The sequence below is a fragment of the Gracilinanus agilis genome, chromosome 4 (assembly GCF_016433145.1).
Source record: "Gracilinanus agilis isolate LMUSP501 chromosome 4, AgileGrace, whole genome shotgun sequence".
NCBI lineage: Eukaryota > Metazoa > Chordata > Mammalia > Didelphimorphia > Didelphidae > Gracilinanus > Gracilinanus agilis.
The window spans coordinates 83,479,994-83,500,134 of record NC_058133.1 but is presented as its reverse complement, the minus strand read 5'-3'; the positions used below and the strand labels follow the sequence as shown (position 1 = coordinate 83,500,134).

Here is a 20,141-nt window from a genome sequence, read left to right as displayed (position 1 = left end):
AAGGAAGAAAAGAAGAAAAGAAGAAAGGAAGGAAGGAAGAAAGGAAGGAAGGAAAGAAGGGACGGTGGGTGGGAGGAAGGAAGGGAGGGAGGAACAAACAAAGGAGAAATAGGGGAAGGGGAAGGAAGAAAGAGAAAAATATGATTTCAAATTCTATTTCTGATATTTGTTAGCTGGGTGACTCTTGGCAAGTTATTTAATTATCCTCCAGAATTTACTTTAGACAAGGCTGTACTCACTCCAAAAACACTTATTATTAAGGCTCTCAGAAAAGGTAGAATAACAACATTTTCCTTATACTTTCCAGTCTCTAACTTCATTCATTTTATTCCTTAAAGGAAATGTTTATGGTCATTCAATTGGTTTTCTTAAAATAGAATTCTTTTATAATGAATACATTGGTAGTAATCATTCCATTTTCAGGACTTAAAAGTTTACTCCCTAGACAATATAAGTTAGCAAGTAAAAAGAAACATTATTATGAAGGCATTTTCAGTACCAAAACTCTCCCTCACCATCTTTTCCACCTATTATCCCAAGTTTTCTCTAATTATTCAATGTGTCAATAGCCAAATGTTATTTATAATCTATAGAAATTATGTAATTCTTAACACACTCTATCCTCTCTTTCACCACTTTACCACTCATCAAAGTAGAAAAGCCCCATTATGCTGGGGATCATTTTGAAATTTTGTATGTGTATTCATAGGGTTTTTGTGTTTGGGAAACAATGACATTTTTTTGTCTTGTGATGAAAGGAATGGTCAGAATCATCAAAAGCAGGAAAGAGGTCAACTGAAGAATAAGTTATCAATATCAGACTTCTTTTGTTGACTCATATAAGTTGCATTTGCTTACATGAATAATGTGTTTCTCCCAAATAAATATAAATTCCTTGAATAATAATAATAATAATAACTAATATTTATTAAGACAAGAACTAATATTTTTTATCTTTATGTCTCTAAATTTTAGCCCAATGCCTGACACATTGGAGGTGATTGATAAATGCTCAATGATGAACTGATATAACACATATATATTCTAGTCAATTTGTTAAGACATACTAATTTCTTAAGAGTTTGAGATCTTTTCTCCACCAAAAACAAAAAAAGAATCCACATCTTTACCCTCTCAATTCACTCTATACATATTTATCCATAAGTTTAGAGAATTATTTTACTAAGGAGTCTTCAGACTTTTAGTTAGACTTTTTGCAGCTTTAATTTGGATTATTTTAGAAGAAATGAAGGCTCTAAAAGACAGCAGCTTCAGGTCTTTTTTAAAACCCTCATGCACATTTCATCAGATCCATTAATCCCCTCTTTAAAAGGTTGTTTAACTTATGGGACTTGCTTATCTCACTTCTCTCTTTTAACCCAAATTTACCTTAGCAGCTCCACCTTTAGATTTCTTGTTATTTCTTGTTTTTAATATTTTTACTATTACTTTATCATGAAATATAAAATTACATTTCTAGGCTAATTTTTCTAAAATTCTGCATAAGATTTGATAAAAACTTACTTCTAATATACTTGTTTCTAAGTAAAAAAGGAAAATATCAATGCTTTGTTTTAGTGAGTTTCTTCAAAATATTATTAGTAATATCCTGTTTGATAATTTGGAAAAAAATAACCACAAAATATAATCACACCAAACTCAGTCTAGTCAACTTTGGCATGGTATATTTGAAAAGGATTTCAATTCTCTTACGAGTATTTTCTGAATACAGAATTATTATCAAAAACTTTACTGTTGCATGAGTATACAAAACAACCATATTAACTATATTAACAAATTCATCCATCCAATAACATCTCACCATTTTCTTGGAACCAATACAAAGTATTGATTTTAAGATAGGAAGGTAAGGTTTTTAACATTAAAAAATATATAAATTATTAATAGAATCACAGATGTTGCAACTGGGAAAGGAATTTAAAAGTCATTTAGTTCTGAAGAAAAATATCTTTTCTAACACCCTAACAAATTGTCACACACTTCTACCTGAAGACCTCCATTGATAATAAATTTCAACTGGTCATTTGACTTCACTTTTAGATAAAAAAAATTTTGTTTTTGTGGAACCAAAATTCTCTATGCTATCTCCTCACTTATTTTTATTATAAAAGTCATGACTTGAAAAGCTATAGATTCAAGCTTTACTAGTTGCTTGGTCTTGTTGAAGGATATAGACCTAGGTTTGGTGTGTATATTTTATGTTCTAAAAGCTTTCTCGGGGGCAGCTGAGTAGCTCAGTGGGTTGAGAGCCAGGCCTAGAGATGGGAGGTCCTAAATTCAAATCTGGCCTCAGACACTTCCCAGATGTGTGACCCTGGGCAAGTCACTTGACCCCCATTGCCTACCCTTACCACTCTTCTGCCTTGGAGCCAATACATAGTATTGACTCCAAGACGGAAAGTAAGGGTTTAAAAAAATAAAAAAATAATACAAATAAAAGCTTTCTTTTACTAATGACTTCTTAGCATATAGAGAGATTCTGACAACTTAAAAAGAGCAAGGGCAACAAAAATGCTCTCATAGGCTAGATGTGAAAGATGAGCCACTCCCATATATGCATATTTGTCACAGATAAACCCAGAAAACACCAATAAAACTTTTTAAATTAACCAAAGAAAACAAAAAAAGGGAATACAGGGATATACATTGGGCAATTTTGTTATGACCTTGATTTAATGAATAAACAGCAACCATCAATTATTGAAAGTATTTTATGTCAAAATAGAACTTACTGAATAAATGATTCCTTCTTCTTAGGAGAGAGAATCCATGAATATTTTTTGAATTGGGAAAAGGTAGGAGGAAATAAATTATTTTCTTCTCTTCTTGAATTTCCCACAAAACACAGGATTATTTCTTTTATAGAATGTAATAAATGCCTGTCTCCTTTAAGAACTACAATATCATTTTATCTATTTGGAATTTAGTTAATGGTAACCTTATCAATTTCAAACTGAGGCCAGAGCATAAACAAAGTATGGCAGCCACCATAAGAGAAATTACAAAATTGGGGGTGGGGGGCACGATTTGTACTTTCACTTATTGGAGAGTCATTGAAACCTTCAATTCTGACTCTATTTTTATTTTACACACATATCTTACCAGTGACTTAATCTGATTCTTTTTGTAATTAGCAATTTAAATCTGGGCTAGAGGGTGCTATCAAAGCAGATGACCTGAAAAGAAGTAATAACAGTATCATATCAAAAGAAGAAACAGAAAATCTATAAAAAGCAGACACATGAACTCAAAAAACATAGTGGTCAGGATCTATTTAATGTCAACATCATATTTGCTTTTTATTTTAATAATACTTCAGATAATTCAGAAAAGGTTTAAATTTTGCTAAATATGTGCCATTTAAAAGGCAAGGAAGAATTTTTTAATGTTATAATCTCAAGCAGTTAAAATAGAAAATATTTTGCTTCTTATAAAAGGGAACCTATGCCTATTGGATAAACTTGGCTATTCAAAACAAATAATGACACGTTTCACTGAGTAAAGATTTTACTCCACGTATCCACTATATGCTAGACTGCAATGTCATAATAGCACTAAGAGATAGAAATCATTCTCCATAAAGACAAATTCCCCAAAACCCAAGTTGGCAAACTGCCATAAGATTCCAATATCCATCTACTCTAGGAAAAGAAATGAACCTATTAATGTATATGGATTAAATTATATTTTAAATATATTTTATGATATACAAAAGTATTACATGAATAATAGTAATGATCATAAAGTTAAAAACATATTACTCTCATTCTGGTAATAGGTGGTGACGACTATGTCTATGTTCGACACTTTTGGCAGAGGGAAGAATGAGTCTAGACCAAAAAAAATAAATGGTTCCATTCCAGCAATCCCTTCCAAATATACAAATGTAAGAGACTCTCAGTACATAAGGGAGAAAGAAAAACAGAATTCACTTCATGAGTATTCCTGAATGTTGAATACAATAAACTCTGACTAAGCATGAGCTACGTGAGCCAAGACAGTTTTCTCCTACTAAAGGGAAATTATGTTTTCTGTAAAGCAGTGTCCAGTTTCCACAAAAGTTGGATCCTTTTCTAATTATATCAAAGATATATTATACTTTTCTAGTGGAAAACCTCAGCCAAAAACCTTAGGAGAGAGACCTATAAAGGAGCTCGAGTCACAACTATGACTCACAATGTTAGCCCTTGAGGGGAAGGGTGACAAGAATTTAGTTCAGAAAATAGCATCTTCTGCTCCTGTGACTCAAAATATATATATATACACATACACACACACACACATACATATATATATATGAAGGCTAGTGTTTCTTTGCTTCTATGACAAAAATTAATAAATTGAAATAAGATAAAAATAAAAAAAGATCTCAGGTAAACTAAAATATTTCTGGCAGCATTTTCAGCAGTAGCAACTGCTTTTAGTAGTAGCTTCATATCACTTGCAGAAAAAAATACAAACTTCTCTAGCCTTTTTAAAAACTCTTAATAATCCCTCCTTAGCCAACCTTTCCCAGAAAATGCTTCACTATTTCCCTTCATGCTTGCTTTGGTCCAGCCAAATTGGTCTTCTTGCTGTTTCCTATACTTGATATCACCTCCTCCATCTCTTTGTATAGACTCTTCCCAATACTCTCTCTCCTCCCTGTTACCATTTGGAATCCCCAGCTTTTTCCAGAACTCCTAATACACAGCAGGCACTTAACAAAAGCTTATTTTTCCTTCTTTCTTCCTCAATCCCATGAGGGCAGGGACTGTTTTCATTTTTGTCTTTGTGTCCTCAGGCAAGGTGCCTGAAATTTAACAGGTATTTAATTTAGTAATTTATTTTAATACAATTCAAATCAATAAGTATCTGCTTATAAATTTGGATTATGTTGAATACTCTACTGTAGTTTTTAGTCGCTTTTCCTAAAATAATCCTTACTTCTCCTAGATTTTCTCTTAGTCTGGCCTGCATTGGGAAGACAACAAAGGACTTCATGTCCCTAAACCCAAGGAAATTGTGTCCAGCAAAAGGTGTTTGGCCTTTACCCTCCTTCTTCTCCACCTTTCCAGTTAGCTACCTTTCCTGTCACTATACCCAGAGAAACAGAGATAAGATAGATAGAGATAAGATAAAAAGATATACATATGGATAGAGGTATAGGTATAGGAATGGATAGATACAGATGAAATAGGCTAAAATGGATTTAGATAGGGAGAGAGTATGTTCACATATAACACATATATGTCATATATTTTGCATGTGTATCCACACACACACATAGATCCACACATATAGAAAGATATATAAAACCATGAGTCCTTTTTCTACCCAACTGACCTAACTCAGTAAGGCCCATTAATTGGTCTCTGGTGTTTTGCCTGTGAACAATACTGGGTCAATAATTTGCCCCAAATCCCCTGAGAAATGGGATATTGTAAACAAATCATAAGCTATGAAGTCAGAGTCCCAAGTTTGAATCTCAGTTTTGTCAATTACTACCTGTACGATTTGGTCAGAACTTTGAGTTTCAGTTTCTTTACCCATTTATAAATTTAGAGCTAGAAGAATTCTCAGAATTTACCTAGCCCAATCCTCTCATTTGAAAGATGAGGAAACTGAGACTCAGAGAAGTTAACAGACCTACTCTAGGCCATATAAGAAATAAATATCAGGGACAAGATTTGAACCCAGATCCTCTGATCCCAGAGCCAATAACCTTCTCCTATACTACATTGCCTCAGAAAGTGAGGGATTTAGATTATATGAATTCTTAAGGCCATTTCTAGCTCTAACATTCTTTTTCAACTTCTAAAAGTAGCTATTTTGTAAAAAATAGTAAAACTTCTTACACGGAATCCTAAAACCAGAGAAGAGGCCTTCATATAACAACACTTGACTACATGTTGCTTCCTTTGGACACAAACAGTTTTATTTTTAAACCTTTTCACTAGATCAGATTAGGTAATACCTAGGGTCACTATATATAGCAAAGTCTGGAATGCAGGTGCCACTCCTAGAATTATTTTTTTCAGTCTTAGAGCAATTTCAGAAAATGTTTCCATAGGTACATTTTTTTTAATTGCTAAAGGGTAAAGAAGTTAAAAAAGAAATCACAAATATTTGCTTACAGTACTGAGAAGAAACAGAGTCCTATTAAAGGGAAAGATACATGAATGTGGAAAATGGTATGGTATAGTGACAAGAATTATGAGTATTGAGATAAGAGCCCTGGGTTTGAATTCTCACTCTAATCATCACTTTGAGACTGTAAAAGGCAGAGTAACACTACTAGTACCTAACCCAGAGTTTTGTTGTAGGGAAACCAAGGATTTGCTTATAAAATACCACAAAGCATTAAAAAAAGAGAAAAAACTTATGTCTTTCCCTCTATAACATGCTAAAGTAGATTTAAAAGTATGTTTATGTAAACATTTCTATTCTATCTCTTGCTGATTTCCAGCATATCACATGGGTCTCATCGAGGATGATGAGAAAGTGCAAAGAAAGTGCAATTTAAAGCATTAGTAACCTTAAACTACAGTAAGTTTTATGGGACACTTTATTTGTGCAAAGGGATACTTCCTTCAATGGGGCAGCTAGATGGCGCAGCAGATAGAATTGGGGCTAAAGCCAGAAAGACACCTCTCCTCACTTCAAATCTAGCCTCAGACACCTAGTTGGTATTTGCCCCTGGGCAAGTCACTTAACTCTGTTTGACTCACCACCCCACTATTTTTGCCAAGAAAAACGCCAATGGGGTCATGAAGAGTTGGACATGACTAAAAACACTGAATAAAAAAAAAAATGCTTCCTTTGGCAGTCTGACTTGTGACTGGACAACCAGCCTTAAAGTCAGAAAGACCAAGGTTTGAGTCTCACCTTTGATTCATGTTGGTTGTGCAACCCTGGACAAATCATTTTCAGTGCTCTAAGAAAATCTCTAAAACATAAATGTGGTGCTTGCCTACAGGAATAAAGGGAATTTCCTCTTGTGGGAGTTCCCCGTAGCAACAAAGTCACAGGTTCAGTCTCCATCTAATTTCAGAATTGCCAAATAAAAGTTTCTACTTGCCAAATGTCTATACCTACTCAAAAGCACTAAAGAAATTGTTTTTCTTCAGCATAACTATCATGCTACAGTGGCAAATTCTGGAAAACAGATCCAGTGGGGAACATGTTTAAACCTCTTAAAGAAAATAGCAATTAGGTTAAATGTTCCAACTCACATCGCGTGCTGAACACAGGCCTTCACTCTTCTTTGGGCCCAGGAGTTTCTTCATACTCTCCTTGATGTTTTCTTTTCGCTGTTGTCGGAAGATTTTTTCCTGATCACACAGAGCCATACTAAATCGAAGGTCAGGAGAAGAGCTAGTGTGTAAAACAGATAAGGCCATGAATATCTCAACCTTTGGATAAATGCAAAGTAATTTGTCTTTGTTGCTCCACCACCACCATTTTATATGCCTTCTCAATACATAGGTATTGATGCCCAGTGGCCACTCGTTCTCTGCTCTCTTTGAAGACTTATTCTTTGGAATGAATCAAAAACTCAGTGGCTGAATAACAACCTAAAGTGCTAAAATATTTCTCGTTCTGACACCTTTACATTTTAATTGGCTTCAAAGAAGTTGAACCCTAATGATAGAATTTTAAGGATCATCCAGGAATAAGTAAAGCACAGATGTCTTGAAGGCCAGCAAGGCTCTGTTATGCTTGATGTTACACCATATGAATATAGCAGAAATTTAAGTCAGGAAAACTAGAATTAAGTCCCAATTCTACCTCAAATTTAGAATATGGTCTTAGTCAAGTCACTATATTTTTTCTAAATCTCAATTTCTTGATCTATAACATAAAGATAATATCTATTCTGAGAATATAACAGGATTTTTGTGAGTATCAAATCATATAAAATATGTGAAAATGGTAAACTATCATATTAATAAAGTATTAGTTTATTATTAGTCTTACCCTTTTTTATATTTGAACTATATCTATTCCCGGGATTTCATTAAGACAAGGAATTCCCTTACAAGGAAATTCCCTTTACCAGTGGAAGTCACCATCTTCCTTCTCTGCAACCCTGTAGTCTTCAGGAGTTACTTAAAGTTGTTAGGCTAAATGACTTGCCCAGGGACACAGAGCCAGGACTTAAACCCAGGGCTTTTTGCCTCCAGGATTCACAATGTCCACTATGCCATGCATTTATACTATGTTTTACATTGTTAAATTGTTAATAATAACATTCAAATTTAAAATGTTGAAGCTAAGCATGACATTAGAAATATAAATATTGGACACATCTTTAAAAAATTTCTTTTAAATGAATGGAATTCTGGTCTCATTTCTAACCATTAATTAAAGATATAAATAACCAAATATATATAAATATATTTTAATTTAATTTAATAAATATAAATAAATATAAAATGATATAAAGATATAAATAAATAAATGAATAAAAATTAAAGATATAAAAGAATTTATGGAGCTTAACAAATAAAGCTTGAATTGAGTAGAAAAGAATTTATAGTTTATATACTATTCTTATGGTCCCCAATAGCTGCACGAGTAAGCATCATTGACTATCAATTCCTTTTAAGATTCAAGCCAATTCAATATTGTATCCTATAAATTGGTGGATTACATTATATATTGATTTGACTTCTTCTTAAAGGAAAAAAAACAGTTATTTATCTAGAGTCCAAAATGTGTTTGTACACATTAATAAGATGCTTTAAAAGATGAAGGACTCAACTTGAACTTTCACTGATAGAACTTGTAATGGGAAAATCTCCCTCTACTTCTTACAAGTTTTTATATTTAGGAAGTTGTCTTAGGGCAGTATGTCCAACTCTAATGAAAAATGAGCTGCTAAACTATACACGAAGATCCTTACAAGTACATATTGAAAGGAAAGCATATATTAACATTATTTAAGTTGCATTGTATTTTTATTTCATTAAATATTTCCCAATTATAGTTTAATCTGGTTCAGGCCACTCAGAAATATTGTGAGCCCCAATGTATGTTTGACACCTCTCTCCTGGTCTATTAAGAATTTAAATGCTTTGATCAAGACCACTCAACCAGTATGCATTAATTGTAGAATTTGAACCCAGATCCTTCTGGTTCTGTATCTGGTACTCTGTCTAATACACCACACATAGTCTCTAATATAGTGCTTAATAACATTTCCAATTTTTAAAATAAAATAATACATCATTTTATTTTCAGCCATTTTAAAAACAATTAGAATTCAGACCTCTTAGTTATTATAATCTGCTCAATGAATTTGTCTATTTATCTAGCTGAGCAATCTGTATGCTCTTTTGAATTTTTAGATGAGGTGCTAAGAAGGAGGCATAGTAAAATGGTGACAATCTAGATTTGGACCCACGGCTTCTTGTTATTACTAGCTGAGTGATATCAAGTAAATCACTTCAATTGCAAGTCACACATTTTTTAATCTTAAAATGAGTGTGTTGGACAAAGTGATCTGTAAGAACCTTCTTGGCATTAACATTCTTTAGAATATTTAACATAATATACCACATTGGAAAGGCGGCAAATTGTGGTAAGAGGGAGTGCTGGAAAGAGTCAGGGACCTGGTTTTAATCCTAGTTCTAACATTACTTTGATGTGTATTCATTCATCACCTCTTCCTATTTTAGTCTCACCTTCCTCCTCCCCAAAATAGAGATAATAAGACCTATACAACCAGATCATAGGAATTTTTTTTTAATTCTTACATTCTATCTTAGAATCTATACTAAACATCAGTTCCAAGGCAGAAGAACAGTTAAGGGCTAGGCAATTGGGTTCAAGTGACTTACTCATGGTCACAAAACTAGGAAATATCTGAGGACAGAGTTGAGCCTAGCACTCCCATGTTTAAACCTGGCTCTTTAGCCACTGAGCCACTTAAATGGTCCTGTCATAGGCATTTTGTGAGATCATTCAAAGGCATTGCCAAATTGTGTGTGTTACAAATATGGCAATATCTATAAAATCAATATTACAAAAATATATACAAAATATCAATGGAGGCCAAATCTCAGAACAAAACAAAACAAAACAAAATGTTGCAACTATCTATCTAAACAACAAGGTGTTTAGCACAGTGCCTAGCACATAGTAAATACTCTATAATTGTTAGCTATAATTATTAACAAAAAGAGCTGCTACAGCATTATTGTTGCAATTATTATTATTTTTGCTATCTAAACTTTCAGAGTTTCTAAACCTGGGATCTCTGAAACTGTATGCGTGTGTGTATATATATATATATGTGTGTGTGTGTGTGTACTGTATATAAATATATTAACTACATAATTTAATATGTGCAATAATTCAATGTATCACCATATGTAATATTAGAAGTATTGTATATAAAAATAGTATATGTAACTTTTATTGAATAATATTATAAGTACTACATATAATAATACATTTTGATACATAATAATGCATTTTAATATAAATGGTTCCCTTTATAATCTTATACATTAAAAAATACTCTTCTGAGAAGGGGTTCATAGGCATCAAAGCACTGACAGATGTGTCCCTGGCTTGTAAAAGATAAAGAACAGCTCACCAAAGACATTCCTTAGCCCACTGTATTGGTTCACTAATTTTCAGTGAAAATTGAGCAGGCAAAATATCATTACAACAGGATTGATCTTCCCTTCAACATGATATTGTCCTTACAAGAAAGCCCACTTGCTTACAATTCAGAATACAGGTCTATAAAGGGCTTTATTCCCCCTAGAAAGTGCTCAGATGAGGCATAAAGAAACCTTTCTCAATGGAGCAAGTGGATATGTGAAAGCAGGAGCAGTGGATAAAGGGCTGTGCTTGGAGTCAGTGAGACATAAGTTCAAATCCAGATATGAGCTCATGTTCCTCACTCCAGTTTTAGTGTTCTTTTCTCTTTACTGTGAGTTACCTAGCACAGGGCTTGGCACATTGTGTTTAATAATGACCAAATGACTATTCATGTAATATGGAGATTGATAAGAACAAGTTTTAAATTAAATCTTTATGCTGATCAAATGATGAAGCTTAGTTAAAAAAAAAAAAAAAGCAATGCCTTTGAGCAATGCACTATGAGAATGAAGGTGTGACCATTGATGTACATTTGAATAAATGAAAAGAAAAGCAAGGTTAAACTAATTAGTAAGATGTTTAAATAAAGAGGGCTGTTTATCTTCTTTCTAAGAAAGACTGAGCAAATAAGGATTTCTCATCATTCTGAGAATAGGAAGGAAATTCTGTGGCCTTTTGTCCAATTCAAACGGAAATAGAATCCCCATAGCATACTCAGTGTTTTTCTAGAATGAGCACTTGGCCCAGAACACAATATTTGTTAAGTCAAGACTTGCTCTACCAGAATGTATTCTATGAATTTATAATTCTGGCCCTCTGACTCCCCACTACTTTGGGGTAGGATAAGGTCCTATGGGCTACCTAATCTCTGAGTTCAGTTCTGTATTTTTTTTCATGTGGTATCAAATTTGCAATGGAAAATACACATCTATTTATGTGTGACTTCTTTTTGGACCAGCTCCAGTGACCACATTTCAAGAAGTCCTTCCTTAAACAATTCACTTAGCCACTGCGCAGTTTTAAACCCAACCATAAACATCCAATTCAAATCCATTTTTTTTTAATCACAGAGCTCTTTAGGGTCAAAACTAGTCATGTTGTATTGGGAAAAAAAAGCCAAAATAAATTAGGGGCCCATTTTGAAATATTAAAAAGTTAATCCATTACTAAACGAAAAAGCATATATGATGTTGATTTTACAATGTAAGCAAATAATCATTTGAAATATTTTCATTTAAATGAAAGGAAACACTTACCAGACTTCGAGGGATACTTCCAAAATCATTTCAGTTACCTAAAAAGAGATAGAACATTTAAAAATGTGAGGACACTTAAATGACAAATTTATGTCAAATATTTTTAAAGAGACTAATAAAATGTTAATATATCTAAATGGATCTCCTTTTGCTTGCTATTGTTTTGTGGAGGAAGTTTTCTTGGAGTGTAAATTGAATACTCTAATAGCCATTTAGTATGACATTTGAGCATATGAAATGATCACAGCAAGATCTTCATCAGCCTTATAGGTCTTCCCATTAATAAATGAAGTAAAGATGAAAGCTGCCATCCAAAGAACAAGAAAGGCGGATGTCTTCTGGGGGTTTATATGCCAAAGAGGAACCAATCCCACAACTCTGAGTCTGTTTGTTTGTTTGTTTTTCCCAGAGTTCCATTAAGTCTTCCTAGTCTAACCATTCTTTGGTCTGTTCTATTCAAATGAAATTTATATATGTCATCACAAAGGAAGAGCAAATCTGAATGGAAGATACAACTGCCATTTGTTTTTGAGTCTTCCCAAAAGAGTCCTGTCTTTATATCAGTTTAGAGGATGTCTAGGATAAAAGTTAAAATAAAAGCCTTGAAAGTATTGATGTTTAATAAATGCTTTTAGATCACTTGCTTGATTAACAAAAACAAATCAGAAGGGGAAGCTAGGTAGCAAAATGGAAAAGACTGCCAGGCCTGGAGTTGGGAGGACCTGGGTTCAAAGCTGGCCTCAGACATGCCCTAGCTCTGTAACCCTGGGAAAGTCACTTAACCCCACTTACCTAACCCTTACTCTGCTTCCTCAGATTCAATATTTAGTATCAATTCTAAGACAGAAGTTAAGGGTTAAAAAAAAAACAACTAAACAAAATCCTCTTGCTATCAAGGGTAATCCCAAATTTAGCATAGCTATAATGTTCTGGGCATAATTTAAGCATTTAATAAATGCTTATTGACTGACTACCCAAGTGACTATGCCCTGAGACAAAGGGAAGCCTTCTATTCCTGGGCTCTCTCCACCTCCCTGGAATTCAGATGGATTTGGGATCAGGTGGTGCTTTCTGTGAGGCAGAAACAAATTCCTATATATGTTATTTCTCCCACATGCATCTGAACTCCATATTACCTCTCTTACATTGTGATAGCGATTAGAATGGCAGGTGGCTGTATTTCTCCCAACCCCAGATTCTTTATTCAGGAGCCATAGAAATGTAAGAACCTAGGAATTCCACCTTTGCTTGGAATTGCACAAATGTAACAAGAACTAGTGTACCCACTGTACTCTCAGAAAGAAAGAACATTTTGGCCCTCATGTTTCAGGAGAAGAAAACAGCCCTGAGTGCTTTTGGTAGGAAACTTATAGAAGAAAGAATGGGGGGGGGGGGGAAATGGATCAGAATAAAAGTAATTGTATAGGCCAGTAAGAAATGTAACTTAACAAGCATTTAATAAGGGTTTCCCACGTACATTATACTCTCCTTGGTTCTGGGGAAAACACAAAATGAAAATTACATGTTATAACTTGAACAAAATTATTGAAATAAATACAAAACAATTTCCAAAGTGACTATTAATAGCTGGAGGTGTCAAGAAAGACCTCAAGTAGAAATCTGTGCCCAAGAGGAACAAAGAATAGATCTGGGTCTTCTGCGAGACAGAGTTGAAGAAGTGTGTTCCATGCAAGGGAAAGAAACAGCCTCATAAAGTTACACACATAAGAGATGAAAAATTCTATAGGGAGAATAGGAAGTGGACACTTGGGCTGGAGCATCATAGTATAGAGTATATAAAATGATGGTTAGAAAGAACTTCAAGAAGGTGTCCATTAATCAGCAAGCCCATCATACTCTGCCAAGGAGGAGGATCTGTTGTGTTTTTAAAGTCTTTACAAAAGATGCCACCCTTTACTTAGTTAATAGTCAACAAAAACACCATCATTTCCAACCACATTTTTGTATAGAGATTAGAACTCTGATTTCATGAATAAAGAAGATTACCTTCCACCAATGCTGGTCAGCATCTTCTCTGCAACCTTTATATTCTTAGAGAGTTGCCTTTTATATTCTTAGAGGTGCACTGAGAGGTTAGGCAACTTGTCCTCACAATCTGCGTGCGTCAGAGGGCTTGAACCCAAGTCAAACAGACTCTTGAGGATAACTTCTTATTTATAATATCATGCTCTCACAACCAAAATTCAACTCAATTAAGCAAATACTTTATAACTCAGTTCCAACATTTGTGTTTAGACCCAAATTACTCATTCAATGAAGAACAAAGAAGTAAGGGAAGGGGGATAGGTTTATAGCACCTACCTATGTGCTAAGTCCTTTACAAATATTATCTCATTTAATTTTTCACAAAAACCTTGTGAGGTAGGTCCTGTAATTATCTTCATTTTGCACTTGAGATAACTGAGGCAAACAAAGGTCAAGTGCCTTGTCCGAGGTCACACAGCTAGTCAATGCCTAAGTCCAGATTTGAACTCTGGTTTTCCTATCTCCAGGATCAGTGCCCTATCCACTGTGTCCTCTTAAAATTTTCTCTTCTAAGTAGAAGTAAATAATGGCTGATATATAAGCATGCTTATCTAACCCCGATAGTAACATTTTACTTTAACAATTTGTTTTTATGAATTATTTTCCTTATGAATAGTTATCTTCATTTTATAAATGAGGAAAATGAAGCTCAAAACCAAGTGACTCATTCAATAGCACAAGGTTAATAAGTGTGAAAGCTAGACCTGAATCCAGGTCTTCTAAGACTAAGTACAGGGTACTTTCTACTATACATACTAAAAACAGAGACAAAAATGTAGACATAGATAGCTATAAATATAGATAACATTAATACAAAAATAAACATATGAAGACTGTTATCATTACTCTTTTGGCAGAGGTAGCACAGTGGCTAGAATGGATAGCCTGAAGTCAGGAAATTTTGAATTCAAAACTGGCTTCTGACACAAGCTACATGATCAAGAGCTTCAGTTCCTTTGAATGTAAAATGAAGATGAAAACCATACCTTCTCACAGGGTTATTGTGAAGATCAAAAGTAGTATTTGTAAAACACAGCATGGTGCTTAGCAATATGTATGTCCTTAAATGCTTATTCCCTCCTTTGTCCTTTTGAATTTTTCGTCTTTTGTTAAAAATTACACACAATTAGTTGACAAAAAGAGAGTGGTTCAAGAAAATGAAAATAAGGAACAGTATAATGAGACCCCCTGGGGCCCTTGAATTGTATGGGTCAAGGGTTACCTTACTTTCGCCTTCAGGATGACAGTATGTTACTATATTACTTGTACATCAAGGGAGTGCAATACCTATTGTGTCCATCAGGTGGTGGTGAATGTGAACTTTTAGCCAATGGCCCAAAGTCCAAGTCAATTTCTCTCTCATGAATGGAATAGTTTTCCTAAAACATTACAGTATTCCACTGGCCATATGATAATTAATAATGATTATCCTGTACACACTAAAATACTACCCCCACAGCCAAGTCTAAATCCACTCCCTCCCTTAGTGAAGTGTAAAATCAACAAAGGATAAAGCAGAATATTGTTCAAATATGTGTATATATTTGAACAATATTCTGTTTTATCTTATATATATATATATGTATATATATACACACACACACATATGTTTTAATTTTCCTTCTAGTTAACCCAGGAATCATGACCTGGTCTGGAGTTTTCTCTCTCAACTAAAGGACTAAAGGCTCATTCCTCTCCCAGCTCTAATCATGAAGGACTGGACTTCTTTCTCTGTCCAGTGGCCTTCTCACCTCAGAACATCTTTCTCTGCTTGGCCAGTTCCTTCCAGAACTTCCATCTTAAAGTAGAGCTCAGACCAGTCATCTTTAAGCTTTCATTTCTCTCTCAGTTCTACTATTAATACTCTGAATATCTTTCCTTAACATGGACCTACAAATGTATACCTCCTTTCACCTTTCAGAATGTACAGTACAGGGATTGCCTTACTTTTTGCTTTTATTTATATTCCAAGTTTAGATCTGTTCCTGGCACATAGTAAATTCTTAGTACATTCTTGTTTACACTTGATTATACTGGAAGTACACTCCATCCTACTGGCTTTTCATATGAATGATTAGCTCCTCTCAGAATCTCCATTTTAAGAAAAGCACCCAAGCCAGGTAAGTCTTCAGTCCTTTCTGTGTTCTACTCCTAAATCTGAGTATCTGTCCTCAGGGACCTTGCCCACCTGCACATTTGCATCTCCTTTCAAAATACAAGCTTCTTGATGACAGGGAATATTTTTCTTTAAGCACTCATCCTTCATTGCCCCCTTAGATCTTTAAGAGGGACAAGAAGATATTGTAATCCCACACATCCAAACCTTATGGGAAAGGCATAAGAGAGTACCCTGGGGCTCTTTGTCTCAGGTACAGATACCAAAACCAAGGTGAGTGTGGCACAAGAAAATGGTGAAATAGATAATCTCCTCTCTGGTCATCCAGAGAGGTGCAAAATATTTAAATATTTATCAGTGTAAGAAATTTGTAATCATTTATCCACCTAGTCTTTGTTCCTATCTCTGGTCCAGGAACCAGGGCTTGCCTCCAAGGATCTAGGCTGGATCCAAATCTTATCACTATCACAAAGTAATGTATTCAAGGAAGTACTGATAAAGTGTTTAAGTGATCTTGGCCTTTGAATCTCCCCATCTCTGAAACAGCTGCCCCCAGAGACAAGCTTGGTCATCTGAATTTCAAAATCATTTTAATGAAAAAGTAAATGTGGATTCCAAAGCATAAAAACTGCATCTTCTATTCTATCATACTACTTTTTTTTCCTCTTATAAACAAGAAATCACTAAGAATGCACATAGTAGTCACTTAATAAATGGTGCTTGACTGACACTGAGCAAGTCATTTAATCTTTGTCTACTTTAGTTTCCTCATTTCTAAAATGCAATAACAGCAACAACTCCCTCCTCAGGTTATTGTTATGAGCATAAAATGCCATTTTATGAGGTATTTTGCAAGTCTTAATATGTAATACTTAAAACTACATTAAATGCTAACTTTTATAACCAAGAACTTCAGAAAAGGAGGATCAAATACCCTCTCAGGATCATATGCCTGGATCATTAGCATCCACTTTTCTATTTTCTCCCAATCATTACTGAAGGGCACAGAATAAACTGATAATTCAAAGAGATAAGAAGGTAATCATGGGCACAGGATATATTGCTCTCCTTAATCAAAGAGCCTGAATCTACATGTTATATTAGGGATATTGGAATTTTTGTACATTTTCATTATAACACCAGCACTCAATCCATTTTTGGATGATTACCCCAGTATGACCAAGTGAGCATTCATAAGGACCTCTACATCACATTCACATGAACAGTGCATGCAGGAAATGGTGAAATGTGCTACTTCAGTAACTGTCTACATTACATGCAGACCATATCATATGTGTACATATGAATGGCAAATATATTTCTTTAATAAAATTAACAAGCACAAAAAATAAAAACAACACATAGCTAATAAGCAAGTATAATAGTATTAAACAGTACCATTAGCACTTAAGCCAATAGATAGTAAAAACTGGAAAAAATAGAAAGATAGAATAAGATGCCAATCTATGCAACTCTATCTGAAGCAGACATTATATGCAAAATGGGTTTACTTTTCCTGCACTCACTGGTCAAATGGTTCTATCTCTTCTGTTATCTGTTGCCTCTTCTACACACTTATGCCCAAATTGGCTGATTTTCTAGAATCACTGATCATGAGCATTCTCCTTCCATTTCCCAAACTAAGCTTATACGCTTAGCTCCTGTCAATCAGCAGTCTCAGATAGTATAGATTATCTCTTTATCCTAGAGGTCTCCACACGGGGTAGGAAAAGAATTATAGCTGGATTTAGCCCTGTCTCCAAGTCTGGACTGAAATCTCCTCTTAGTCCAAGGCAATTAGCGCATTATGATGCAAAATATTTTCTAAACTCTTCTTTTAAAAAATTTTTGTTACATTAAAATACCTAGTTCACTCCTTCTTTCCTCCCCCCGCCCCATTAAAGAAGGCATCATCTGACAAAGAGACACATATATATTTAAAACTATGTCTTACTTATTTCTATTCATCAGTTCTTTCCTGGACATGTAAATACACAGATCATTCTTAAAACAATATTTTTATTGCTATATATAATACCGAGCTGTTCTTTAGCTCAAACAATTTATGATTAATGGGCTTTCTCATCTCCTCAAAACCCAGTTAGCTGACTGAATCAATGCCATCCTCCTATTTACCAGTATTCAGCTTAAGTCCCCTATAGTCAACAAGTAGTTGTGACTAATAGTCTTTTTCCCCTACACACACACAAACACACGCCATTTTGTAAAAAAGGAAATTGACTTGTCATTCAATTACTCAAGAAGAGGTGACTTTCCTTCAAACTGTTATCTTATTTGTTTCCAGAACATCGACATTTCTTAGCAGCTGTTATGTTGTTGAAATTTTTAATAAATTCAAACATCATATAAACATTTGTTCCTTATATGAAGTCATGGCTAATTAGTAGGTCTGTTTCAGCCAGTTCCTAGAAAAGAAATAATCTGTGTATGAGTCTTTACTCCTTACTGAAAAAAAATATGAACCACAACCTTGACAGAAGCACACCAAAGCTATAATTTATCCATCGACATCTTCAGACCAGCATTTTCTCTTGCTGACCCAACCCTTTAATCAGCTCTTCTTTGCATTCTTTCCATTTCTTTCCAAAGACAAGAAGGGCATCTAGAAATACCAATACTTTTATGAAGTAAATTTCTCCAACTGTTTTTTTCCATAAGTCAGTGAAAAATAGCATTAAAAGATGTCTTGGTGAAAACACTCAAAATGGTCCAAGTTCATTTGGGTAGATGAAAGCTTTCTTCTTCTTCTTCTTCTCCTCCTCCTCCTCCTCCTCCTCCTCCTCCTCCTTCTTCTTCTTTTTTTTTTTGTCCTGTACCATACATATCTGATAACATACACTACAAGAAGGCAACCAGGAAGATGAAGGACTTTGAATTCATGCCATGTAAAGACTGTTTGAAGGATGATTAGCATGGATAAGAGATATCTGTCTTCAAATATCTGAAGGGTCATCATGTATTAGAATGTAGATTATCATGTAATTGAATTTGTTCTGCTTAGCCTCAGAGAGTAGAAATAAGATACAAAGCCAGAAACAGCAAAGAATCAAATTTGGACTTGGTCTAAGGAGACTCTTTCCAGTAATTCAAACTACAGAAAAAGAGAATTAGCTACCTCAAGAAGGACTGAGCTCCCTCTTGGTAGTGGTCATCTAGAGAATGATCAAGGACCACTTCTTAGGAATATTATAGAGAGTTTTACTGCACTGGCACATGTAAGAGGGTGGTACAGTGGAAAAAGTGCTAGTCCTGGAGTCAAGAAAACTTCTTGAATTCAAATCTGACCTCAGACATTTACTAGCTATGTGACCCTGGTAACTAACTCAATTTCCTCATCTGTAAAATGAGCTGGAGAAGGAAATGGCAAATCATTCCACTATCTTTTCCAATAAAACCCAAAATGCTGTCGCGAAGAGTCAGATGTTACTGAAACAACTGAATAATAACAATGGGTCTTAGGTTCCTTCCAAGTACCAGATTCCATCATTCATATTCTTTTTTAATTTAAAACCATTTCCTCACTCATATTTTTTAATGGAAATGGTGAGAAGCAGGTCCTTGTCTCCCACAAGAAAACTATTAATAAACTCTTCCACTTAACTCAAATGTAACTATTTGCAAAAAGATCTGGCTTTCTTTATACGACCCTCTTTTCTATACTTTATTTCCTTTTCTTTTCTGGAGTAATGTTTGAACTTCCTCCAGGTATTCACTATCTGAAAATTATTTGGCTCTGAACTGGGCAACAGAATTCCAAAATTATTGAAGTTTTATGAATTCATTAATATATTTATCACAAAGGGCTCTTTGGGTGGCTCACTTTTAACATCCATAAATAATAACAGTAGACTTTTTTTTATGACTTCAGTTCTGAACTATGCACGGGGGCAATATCTGTCTTGTTCACATCCTGATCTGGGATCCCCTGGTAATACCTTGAAAATCAGTCATACATTGCTTGTTTTCTTTATCTTTTTATTCTTCACCGTCCACTTGTCCTCAATTACTTTGCTCGGAAGGTAGACAGGAAGTTTTTATCTTTACTGATGCAATGTTTTATTCATGTAATAATCATCCTTAGACTG

General features: G+C 34.4%; 1 protein-coding gene across 1 annotated transcript in view; it reads right to left on the bottom strand.

Annotated features, from left to right (window-relative positions):
• Positions 1 to 20,141, bottom strand: part of PLA2G4A (phospholipase A2 group IVA) — a 116,503-nt gene that overhangs the window by 59,634 nt on the left and 36,728 nt on the right. Inside the window, exons 5-6 of the mRNA XM_044673635.1 lie at positions 11,874 to 11,911; positions 7,236 to 7,377 (exon numbers count right to left, since the gene is read on the bottom strand). Of these exons, the coding sequence (XP_044529570.1) occupies positions 7,236 to 7,377; positions 11,874 to 11,911 (180 nt within the window). The remainder of the gene's footprint in view (positions 1 to 7,235; positions 7,378 to 11,873; positions 11,912 to 20,141) is intronic.